This window comes from Dermacentor albipictus, chromosome 2, assembly GCF_038994185.2.
Source record: "Dermacentor albipictus isolate Rhodes 1998 colony chromosome 2, USDA_Dalb.pri_finalv2, whole genome shotgun sequence".
Taxonomy (NCBI): domain Eukaryota; kingdom Metazoa; phylum Arthropoda; class Arachnida; order Ixodida; family Ixodidae; genus Dermacentor; species Dermacentor albipictus.
In genome coordinates, this window is record NC_091822.1 from 157,012,731 (window position 1) to 157,024,866 (window position 12,136).

General features: G+C 48.8%; 1 protein-coding gene across 5 annotated transcripts in view; it reads left to right on the forward strand.

Annotated features, from left to right (window-relative positions):
* The window catches only part of LOC139056175 (monocarboxylate transporter 5-like), a 44,888-nt gene that overhangs the window by 20,725 nt on the left and 12,027 nt on the right, over positions 1 to 12,136 (forward strand). For 4 of the 5 annotated variants that reach the window (XM_070534159.1, XM_070534161.1, XM_070534158.1 and 1 more), the window contains one exon: positions 11,722 to 11,966. In XM_070534159.1, coding sequence (XP_070390260.1) covers positions 11,738 to 11,966 — 229 coding nt within the window. In that variant the 5' untranslated portion in view covers positions 11,722 to 11,737. Of the gene's footprint in view, positions 1 to 7,161; positions 7,306 to 11,721; positions 11,967 to 12,136 lie in introns of those variants that run through there. The other variant, XM_070534162.1, reaches the window with a different exon arrangement.

Consider the following 12,136-nt stretch of genomic DNA (forward strand, 5'->3'; position numbering starts at 1 on the left):
GTACTTCACTGCGCTTGGTTCTTGCGCACGTCTGATAATATACCTTACACTTGACACGGTTTGTACATTGCACGGCACACCCAAATGCATTTTTTCCTGTATTAACTGCTTCTTACACTTGACACGGCGTACGCACTGTATAGGTTGTTTTTGTTTCCTTGTATTTACTTATTGCTGACCTGTCGCGTCGATTGTAACCATTGCTTTTTTGTTTGAGTTTGCTCCAAACCCCCTATATAACAAAACGCCTGTACTGTTTGTATGTCCACTCCTGTATGAGCCTCTCAAGGCTTACAGTATTGATAAATAAAAATAAATAAATAAAGCAAACGACTTTCATTGGTTCTTTCGCAAGTTCTCGGGATGGTCGCCTGGTTGAAGGCACGTCCTATGACGCACTCGTGTTGAGGGGCGCGTTATACGTCGAACGTTAACCATATATGTATAGAATACACATGCCATCGAACTCGCCGTAAAAAGGGGCTGTTGTTGAACATACGTTTTTGAACATGACGCACTTTTATGCATTGAAGCACACATGTAACTGGAACTTGACCATGCACTTGACAATATCCATGCACTTGATGAACTTGACATGAACTTGACAACCATGCACTTGACAATATCTTGAAACTGGTGCCATCCAGGAGATCAATTTCACGCGAACATGTCTCGCAAAGTCACCGGCTAAAATTCGCAAATTGCCATATGTGCCGAAAAGTTATTAATTAGGAAGTTAGAAAATCGTTGCTAATTAGTTGAATATGTGTTTCCAGTTTTCGCGATCTTAATGCCCCGCCTCTTTGAGTAATCCAACTCGACGACTAGAATTACGCTATCTGCTAAAAAATATTTTTAAAGATTACGGAAACTTTATAAATGATCACCCCGTATGTAGCCATCTATACTACCGCTACAAATCTACTGGTTAACGGCTCTATTCTCTGGGAAATTTCGCAATGAAACAAGAAACGCTACCTAAGTATTCTCGTGGCTACAATTTTAGGCCTTCAAGCGCATTGTTCATTTAATTAAGCGATTATAGCTTTCTGGTGGCGTTCGGCTATTCGCTAAATATTCACAATCGTCGTCGATGCACATTGTTTTTTACCACCTGGGATTCCTTACGTGCACCCAAAATATTATAGAGGATGATATTTTTTTTTGCATCGCGGGCTCTCGCCAAAACGCGGTCACCACCGCCGGGAATTGAAGCCTTGATCTCGCTCTCAGCAGCAGAACGCCATAGCTGCGGAACCATCGCGGTAGTAGATCAATCAATCGATCAATCAATCGATCAATCAATCGATCAATCGATCGATGAATGGATGAATCGATCGATCGATGAATGGATGAATCGATCGATCGATCGATGAATGGATGAATTGATCGATCGATCGATGAATGGATGAATTGATCGATCGATCGATGAATGGATGAATTGATCGATCGATCGATGAATGGATGAATTGATCGATCGATCGATGAATGGATGAATTGATCGATCGATCGATGAATGGATGAATTGATCGATCGATCGATGAATAGATGAATTGATCGATCGATCGGTGAATGAATCGATGAATCGATCGATCGATCGCTGAATGAATGAATAATTCAACGTTGGTTTCCATCCATGCAAAATACAGATGAGCGATTTTGAAGAAACCTGCCCACAGGCGCAGCTTGACGGTTACCTAACCTTTAGCGCGATAGCTGTAATAAAGCAGACAGGAAGATGTGAGGCCTGAAGCAGTTAACTGTGCTTTGAACAATCGCACTTGCCTGGGAAATACGAAAGTGCCAGGAAGCGCCTGTTACGTATGATAGTGGGGCAATTAAATGCGAAAAATCAAATGCAATCTTGTGTCTTCGCGCCAGTAAGCGAAGACCGGAGGTGCACTGACGTCACCACGGATATTCTTGGAGTGACGTGGAAGCAGGAGTATCAACCGCAGCCCCGTTCAGTGCACGCGTCGTGCAACGAAAATTACATTTACTTACGCATATATTTGCATATAACGGGCGACCAAGAGGCGTGCCCACCGTGCGACGCACGTGGCAGTAGCAGCGGTTCTTTTCTTTTTAATTACTTTTTTTGGCTCTTCGCTGCTGGCGCTGCATGTGAAACAGCTTATACGCGATTTTTGAAACGATTCCAGAAAAACGTTTAAGTAGACCTTTCAAGTATCTCACAAGAAAAAAAAACAAAAAAAAAAGAAAGAACCGTCGCTCGTCTGCACATTTTTTGTAGTCGCAGCACGCAGGTGTAACGCAGGTGTAAGCAGACGAGTCAGGGAAGTTTTCCACGTGTGCGATTTTTTTTTTCGGACACTGAAGAACCACCGCGTCACGTAGCCTAGTTTCACGGATGTTGCAATGATTTTTCGGTCCCGCGTCGCTTGCCTTTCCATGCGTCACGTTCGTTCGAGTATGTGGGGAGGGGGGGGGGGTGAGTTGAAGCACTCGGTTTCGTTTCGCCGTTTTTGCTTATTAGCCAAGATGGACGCACGCACCGATACACCCTACACACATGAAAGAACTAAATAAAATAATCTATCAACTACTTATGGCGGCCGCGCATATAATGTGACAGGTTGCAGCCTAGCATTGCTACTATACCTTGTGTATAGGTACCGAGATTGGGTCCAGTAAAACAGCGTGTCAAGTCAGCCAGAGAAAGACCTGAGAACCGTCCGGACCGATCGCAGGAGCAGAACGAACTCTTCTTTATACTTCTTCCCCCCCCCCCCCCCCCTTTTTTTTTTCTTTTCTAACCTCGTAGCTCAAGGCACGCGACATGCGTTCGGGAGTGCGCCATGTATAAAAAGGCAGCCGAGGAAGATGATGGCTCCTTGACTACCCCCCCCCCCCCTCCCCGCGTCTTTCAGGCGAAGAGAAAGAGCCTTTATTTTTACTAAATGCATTTTTCCGCCAAGTTTGGAAATTGACTTCTCGAATCTGCTGTCAGCCTGAGAATTCGTTCCGAGTGGGGCCGCCTTACGAAGTCCGCGCCTAGAATTTGTAAGTTGCAATATGGCCGGGCCGTAAGGTAATTATTACAAAAGGTAATTAGTCTATTATGCACATCAATTTTTTTTGCAAGTAGTGTCCGCCGCCTAGAGGGGACCAGCTCACGAACTAGAATTGGGCTATCTGCCACAGGCAAATTAAAAAAAAATAATTGACAGTGTTCGCTGAAACATTCGGTATAGCGAATCGGTTCAGATACTGCTGCACCTGTGCTACCTGCAAAGATGTGCCAGTTGCCGGCTGGGCTCTCTACGGAATTATGTAATGAAACAACACGCTGCACGCCTAAATGTGCTCAGCGCAGCAATGAAATGCGTTCGAGCGCGCAACTTCATTATTAAAGTGAAGATTCCTATACGCTTTCCATCTAGTGGTCTGAGTATCTGCTTGGTCGTCGGTATCTTACCGAGCAGTGTGGGCCGGTCTTGGAGATAGTGCAATAGATAAACTATAGTCTTATCCCTGGGGAAGCGTGTCGACAAGTGGTCCGATCCTGGAGACAGAGTAATCTTCTTTCTCGCAAAAAAAAAAAAAAGGTTTTCGTCACGGGGGTTTCCGCTTGGTAAATTGCCGATTTTCGCAAGTGGGCCCGTAACCGCTATGCTGCAGAACTCGTCGCAAGAAGGTAAACTGTTTCATATAATTTACTTGACCGCTGCACGAAAGCTTCTGCGCATGTAGATTATATACGAAATGTATACCACGTTTGTACTTCGAATCATAGTGCGCGTTAAAGTTTCAAAATGTCGATCGCGATCTAGTAGGTATAAAGCGCGCTCTAAGTTAACGTAACGGAATCGCGTGACTTCTGGCGCGCGGCGGGAGCCCTCGCCTGCTGTGGTTTTCGTCAAGGTGACGTGCCTCCGCCTTCTTTGAACTACATTTACCCCTCTTTTCAACCCTTTTCAAGGCAAAGTTAACGCATTGCGCGCGCTGTTAGATAGATCCATAAACTTTACTAAAAGAATAATCGGAAGAATCGCCAATGGTCGGGGCCCCGAGTCCAGGGCTCCGCTGGCTCTTGCCGTCTTCTCAGCCCTCTGTATCACCTTTTAATTGGTTTCGCATTCGCTACTCTTATCGTTTCGCGCGAAACGGGCAGCGACCGCACGACCTCTGCGCGTCAGACGTACTGGCATACGTAACCAAATGGCCGTTCTTCGCGGCGGCTACGCAGTTTGACCGCAAGAATTCTCAATACCTCGAATCGTAGGATGCTATCCATGCTCCTGCGATCTGCGCCGAATTACTATACAATCGGCATATATACCGCGGAGCAGAAACAATGGGTGCGGTGCGGTACTTCATATATACAGGAGCGCGTATAGCTTGCGTCATAAACTCAAACCACTTCTCCTCGAGACAGTCATCGATATCGTCGATCACGAACTATGAAGTAGCGTGTGTACTACCTCAGCGGTGCGCTGTTCGCAAAAGCAGCGCGAAACGCGACGGCGGAGGCGGGCGCGACATAACACTGGTCAGGTGACGCGTTGGTGTTTCCGGGCGCAGTCACAGAACAGCTGTGTAGGCTCGCGAAGTCGCCTAAAATCGCCGTTAATTAGAGAGTTTTAGCCCAGCGGGTTTACGGCCAGCGGAGCGGAGCGGGCGAGCGGAGACGCGACTGCGCATGCGCACCACGCTGAGGCGGCCAGCGGTTTTACGGAGCAGCGTTTACGCCCGCTGGAAAGCACTCCCCAGCGGAGCGTATACGCAGCGCGCGAGCGTGCGTAAGGGCGCGCGGGCGTGTATGGGAAATGCAAGACGGCAGCCGGGAACATGAACGCCGGCAGTTCTGCATCGAAGACGGCGACTGCCGCGCTGACCCGTACATTAATACTCAGTACATTATTAACAAATAATGCACTGAGAACATGTAATATATTTTTATTCAACATTTCTTGCATAATAAAAGCAAGCGTAATTCAATTTCATTTCTCAGTAACTCCTATTCGAACCACTAGGTGGGGCAGCAGAGCGCCCCGCTCTTTACCCCGCTCGAGCGGGTGATCCGCTGGGCTAAAATTCTTTTTTCGTGAGCCGCTCCGCTGGCGCAACGGTGGAGACCGCTCCGCTCCGCTGGCCGTAAACCCGCTGGGCTAAAACTCTCTATTGAGGTACGCGCTCCGAAAGCGCAATGCCCGAGCGCAGACGAGCGCCAGCTGGCTTTGGAGTTCGGAGCGCGGTAGGTTAACGCGCCCATATTTGTTTATTTTTTTTTCGAAAGCGCTGGGGCTCGGTGAGAAAAAAAAAATTGGGATCATCGCGTTTCGCGTGGACTGACTCTCTTCGCACCTTTTATTATTGTCGTCATTCGTGTCATTTCCCGCGTCCCCGGTGCGAAGTAGCCAAGACGACAGTTACACCTTGCTTAACCACTCTGTGTATATATATATGTGTATATATGTATGTGTGTGTATATATATGTGTATATATGTATGTGTGTGTATATATATGTGTATATATGTATGTGTGTGTATATATATGTGTATATATGTATGTGTATATATGTATGTGTGTATATATGTATGTGTGTATATATGTATGTGTGTAATATGTATGTGTGTATATATATGTGTGTATATGTAGTCCACGTCTCGCTTCCTTGCTTGTTCCTCACTTGTGGCGCTTACCCACTGCGGGGCATTGGCCAAGAGGCCGGCAGTTAAAGGTTAAAAGCTATACGGAAAGGGAAAGACATACTTTACAGGAAAACAGGCACCGAAAAACGTTTTCCTTTTCCTCCGACCCCTCGAGCGTGCATGTGCCAGAGCGAATGAATCATATGCCATGACATGTGTCATTACACCCCCGCCCCCCCCCGCGCCTATATATGATGCTGAATACGAAAGTAAAAAAAAAAAATGGTGACTTCACGCGCAGTAACAGCCTGCAGCTGTCAAAGAGGGAATTAAAAAAAAAAAGGACAGGACACAACACAAACGAACAAAAAGAACAACAAAAAGAACGACGCTAAATCGTCACTGGCCGGTCTAGTCACGGGGCGGAAAACGTGGTTTGAGCCTTGAAACATTAACGACATCAGTTTGAGGAAGCCGACGGCAGTTTCTTGAGATGCCTTCTGGGAGAACCTCGTGGGTAACGTCGCTGAGTCGCCCTACAACCTTGTAAGTACCGAAGTAGCGACGCAGCAACTTTTCGAACCTGCCGCGCTGTCGGACGGGGAGTCCACGCCTCCACTTCATCTCCAGGGTTGTAGATAACCTCGCGGCGACGAAGGTTGTAGCTGCGGGCGTCTGCGGTTTGGCGACACTGAATGCATCAGCGCGCGATTTGACGGGCGTCCTCGGCGCCCTGAGCGAACATGGCAGCATCCGTGTGAAAAATTACCACGTTGTCGGGACGGAGCATGGCATCGAGCACCGCGGTGACCTTTCGACCGTGGACCAAGCGAAAAGGGGTGAATCCTGCACTTTCTTGAATTGTGGTACTGTACGCAAAAGTGACGTAAGGAAGCATATCGTGTCCCAGTTCTTGTGGTCAATGGCTACATACATTGATAGCACATCCGCGATCATTTTGCTCAGGCGTTCGGTCACTCCATATGTTTGGGGGGTGGCCAACCGTCGTTTTGCGACGTGCAGTGCAAATTAGTCTCAAGACTTCCTGTAGCGTCTCTGCGGTGAAAGCCGTCCTGCGATCAGTAATGACGGCCCCTGGCTTTCCGTGACGGAGGACTATGCGGTGCAAGAAAAATTGGGCGATGTATGCTGCGGTAGCTTTTCGGAGTGCGATTGTTTCGCTGTACCGTGTTAGGTAATTGGTAGCGACCACGATTCGCCGATTTCCGGACGCGGATGTGGGGGAATGATCCTAGCAAGTGCATCCCAACGTGATGAAATTGTCTTCGGTGTGGCTATTGGTTGCGGCAGTCCTACTGGTCGCACAGGTGCAGTCTTACGTCATCCGCAGTCGTGACATGTGCGAACGTACTGCTTCATAGTCTTTGAGAGACATCATCATCATCATCAGGTGATGATGATGATGATGATGTTGCGGTACGCATTGCGATGCTGTTGACTAAACTCTTGCAATGTCGCAAAGGAACCGTCATGCTTCTCGTACCACGTCTCCGCCGTCTTCCAACGTGAAGTAAACTCTCCGCAGCTTGCGAGCGTCGTACCACTCGTTGATCCTGGCAACCCCATCGATGTGGTCCAGTCAGTCTTCAGCATCCTCGAAAGTGTCTCCATGAAACGGCTTGGATGTCTTTGGCGCATGAAGTGCACGTGGGAGAGCAGACTGGGCATCGTAAGTTTGGCTCGCCTGGTTTGTAGTGGTCGTTGACATCTTTATTTCCAGTCACGATGAGAAGGGACCGAATTCGGGTGCTAGTCCTTGCAGGCGGCTGCTAATTCTTGCTGTAGGAGCTGTGGCTGCCGGTAAGGTGCTAGAAGTGACGGCGGGAACTTGGGGGGCGAAGGTGCAGGTGCCTAAACTTTCACCAGTAGTGTCATGGGCGAAACAACAGAGACAGCCAGGTGTCCATGTTGTTCAACTTCAACAAGTTCAACTTGCCCTTTTTTAAAGTTCGTAGAACTTAAACATCTCACTCAAACGCAACAAACTTAATTCGAATCGGTCCGGCCATTGTCGCCTGGCATTTCTGCGGTTTAGATGTACAGCTATTGATGCAAAACAGATTTAAGTGTCTCTTCCACAGAATGCTAGCGCTTCTTGGAGGGGGGAGGGGGCAATGTCGTAATATTTACATAACACAGCGATGTCTGTATTTTTTTCTTATTGATGCGGAGATCACGGAGCGGTCAACCTCGTCCTTCAATGTTTTTCATTTGACGATTTTCAGATGTGCTGTCGAAAATTTTTGACGGCCCAAATGAATACCTGCTGGCTTCAGGCACCCTATTCTCATTTTTATTTGTTTTTGAGCTACGAGACATCGCGTTAATTCAAGATTCATCACTTCTGAAATGCGCGAACGATTCTGTGTTTTGTAGCAAGATTCTGGAGGGAACGCCAAGTCGGCTTTGAGCTGAAGCATCGTGTGTAACGAAAGATAGGACCGCATCCGCCTGGCTGACGCGGCGAACCGTCGAGTCCTTGACTCTCGACGAGACAACATAGAACAACAAAAGAAGCAAAGGTAGTGAAGGATAGAGCGCGTACGTCAGCAACTCATCCTGCATAACGTTATCGGAAAAATGGGGAGACAAGCTCACTGCGGTTCAGCACCAGCGGAGAAACCGCTGGGTGTTTGCACACGTCGCTCTATGTTTTCGGCTAAGCTTGCACCGCAGCTCGTTCGGGCGTGACGTCACGGAGCTGCAGCAGTTGCTGCAGCGCAGCCCCGATAGTCGACGACCTTGCATGTGTCCTGTTGACATATTCTTGTCTCTTTGCACTGTCTCCGCTGGCGTGGTCGTCCGCATCGACTCGTCTGAATGCGAGTTTCCCACAGCGCGTTGCTCTAAACGCGCCTGGTAGTGTATGTATGCATGCATGCATGTATGCATGTATGTATAATCAGAACGTCAACTTACACGCATATCTTCGAGGCATTTGCAGCAGCGGGAGCCGCACGTGCGGGGTCGACCTACATATAGCTCGACCCCACACGTGCGGCTCCCGCTGCTGCAAATGCCTATGCATCGACCTGACACGTGCTGCAAATGCCTGGAAGATATGCGTGTAAGTTGGCGTTCTGATTTGCTGCGCTGAGTGTTTCAGAAATAGCTAAAAACCACCCATGGCTGATTTTCGCTCAACACTGGCGTGGTGGTACCATTTTTTTTTACAGTGCGTTCGATTTAATACCTCACTTTAATAGCAGTTGAGCATCGCTTGCAACCCCCCCCCCCCCCCTCCGCCCCCTCTGAGATTGTTTGAAAATTACCGTGCGCAGGGTTGCGCGTAGGCACAAGATGTGTTTCGTGTTTCGCGCGCTTTCTTTATTTGCTGGAAGAACAAAAAAAGTAAACTTGCGATGTGTACGTTGCCGAAGACACTTCGTTTTAACATTTCTCAAGATTCTCCAGAAGAGAGAGAGAGAGAATCAACTTTTATACTGAGCCCTTAGTGATGGTTGGTGCGCGCTGGCACCAGATGGGTTGGAACCTTCTTCTCAGGTCCCATATGCGTCCAGCAGTTCCTGGCCCCTAGCCGCCAGCGCGAGCTGGGTCGGTAGGTCGGGGCTGGGCAACGTCTCCCATCGCTCGGCGGAGTTGGGGCTGGGGATGGTGGGGGGTTCTCGAGCTTAGTGCACTCTGCAAGGATGTGTGCTAGAGTGCCTTTTCATCGTCTGCAAAACGGGCATCAAGTCGTAACCCCCTAAGTGAAATTCGTTCAACTCGAAGCAAATCGGTTGTAGCCATTGCGTTCGTGGTAACTGCTACGAACGGGTGGATGTCTGATTTTCCCTTTTGTAAACCAGCTTGCACCCTTGAGGGTGTTTCCTGCCTACAAACAACACCCTCAAAACTTGTGAGGGTTTGAGTTATAGGCCAATTTACGTCCTTAAGCACCCGTGGTGGATATCAATGACAACGAGGGACTGAGCCCCGAACTTGCTTTGCTATTTAAGGAATTATTGTGAAATAAGATACCTTGATTACGTCTCATTCGAAAGGACACCTTACATGCACGTTTTTTATTTTCCACCCAGTAATTTTTTATCCAGTGTATAAATACCGGCTCCCTGTTGGATTTCACCTAGGAGTGTGTGCGGCAGTTGTGGTGAAAGCTAACACCGTGGCGCCACAACGTAGCCTGCGTGGGAGCTGTCACTAAACCCCGTATTCTCAAACAATGCTCCACTCGAAGTTCTTCCGCCACTGCATGATGATGATGATGATTTATTGGCATACCCTTTTGAACGGGGCGGTGACAAATGGTCACCAGGAAGTTATTCTTTCAGAGTCCACCTAGTGGACATGTCCACTTCGTCTGCTGCTGAAGTTCTGATTGGCTGGGCTGGGCTACGCGTTGCACGACCAATCATATCTTCAACAGCAGACGAAATGGACAGCGCCACCTCTCGCCTGAAGAAGACATTGCACATCTCAAGAATTGAGGCGATTGAATTGGTTGATTGATTGAAGCTTTTACTAGAATTGATGGCCCGTGGCCGAACATGGCGGTAAGGGATCAGGTGAAAGGAAGGATGCCTGCCTCCATAGTGTATGCAAGCAAGCCTGGGTGGAGCGTTGAGTGCAGGGACGTTCTAGAATACGGGAGTTTACAAGCAGTCGCAAATGCGCTGGAATGATGCCTCTGCGTTCGAGCAAGGCTGCTGTGAGCCAGCAAACAGACACCTATGCTCGCGGACAACTTTTCGGGGCAATAATGAAGCGAAAGCTACGGACGCAATGCGCGCGTAGGTAAGGACGCTCTTGAAAAAAAGGAAGACCTACATTTTCATCAGCGTCAGTTTAAGCTGAGGAAGAGAAAGGATAAGGGCCTTATTTACCATAGCTAAATAAGACAAAACACACTACTGAATGTTGAAGTTGACCTATTTTGAGGCTTTTCCCTTCCGCGTCTGGGCAAGTGAGCAACCCTTGCACGTTGAAGCTGCGTCGATTCCCCAGCGTCCGGTCGCGAGAAAACAAAAACGCTGCCGGGCTACTCGGCGCGGTAACACGTATAGCTTTCTCTTCATTGCCACAGAAAGTTGTCCGCGAGTATAAAGAGTAAAGTCTGGTACTATCTTCGATTGTGAAGACTTTTGGCGTGAAAGCTTCAAATGCTCTCTTCAGCGAAAAAGCCGTCGCCTGTAGTGAGTAGCAGCTAAACGGCACCTTAACTACCATTGCCTGCGACGTCATGCCTCGAATGCTCCTCGACGGAGTTCCCATTAGCTGCGACGCCATGTCGGTAGTGCGCCTCGGAGCAGCTATTGTTCAGGGTCTGCTATAGTAGGCCATTCTTATGAGCTAGGAGAAAAGGCGTTAACCAAGGGGCTCGATTTTTATTAGTCATGTCGTAAGAAGCCAACAAACACTGACACCAAGGACAACATAGGGGAGACTACTTGTGCTGAATAAATGAAACAAAGAAACGTTGAACGAATGGAAATGAAAGTGGATGAAAAAAAAGCAACAACTCTCCGCAGGTGGGGAACGATCCCACAACCTTCGCATTTCGCGTGCGGTGCTCTACTAATTGAGCCACCGCGGCGCCGCTTCCCCATCCACTTTCTTGGGTATTTGTGTTTCCCGGTAGAAGCCTGGGAGTGTTAGTCACTCTTACGAGCTATGGCTTGGAGTGGCCTTCACGAATGCCTACTCCGCACTAATTGGAATGGCTGATAGTCCTGTGATGTTTGCCGATGCGAGGAGAACATTGACCACTTATTGTGCCATTGTCCTCAATTTCAAGCACAAAGACAGTATTTGTCCAACACATCGAGGAAACTAGATGATCGTCCTCTGAGTGAACAGACAATATTAGAGCACCGTCCCGGCCGATCATCGGCTCAGAAGGCAGTGAAGCCACTTTTGTGTTTTCTCAGAACTTCTGGTTTGCTCGAGCGACTTTAACTGAAGTGCTGTCCGTGTACCTATCTACAACTTCTCTCTCCCTTCTTTCTCTACCCCTTCTCCCAACCCCAGTGTAGGGTAGCCAACCAGACTTGACTGGTTAACATCCCTGCCTTCTTGTATTCTTCTCTCTCTCTCTCTCTTACGAGCTGTCACTCGTCCGTTGCAGCCTCCCGCCCTGTAGGATGGCGTCGTCATCGTCGGGTGCGCCGGTCGCCTCCTCCACGCCGGCGGGCATGGACTCCCGGCGCAGCTGGGTGGTGCTGGCGTTCCTCAGCTGGTGCATGATGATGACGACGGTGAGCGTGCGGGCGGCCGGTGTCATCTACGTGGGTCTCGTCGAGCACTACCACACGAGCCGCGAGGAGGCGTCCCTGCCGCTCACCATACACATGACCGTCCTCTGCTCGGCATGTAAGCAGCGCGCGGGCGTATTTCAAGCGAAGCGCTCTTGAAAACTCCACTGCGGCGCAAAATTTTAGACACGAGTTTGACGCAATAGTTCGGCGGAAACTCGCAAGGTGGTGAGAAGTAATTGATTCCCTCCAACTTCTCTTCACCTTGAGAGCTTCCGCAGAACTATC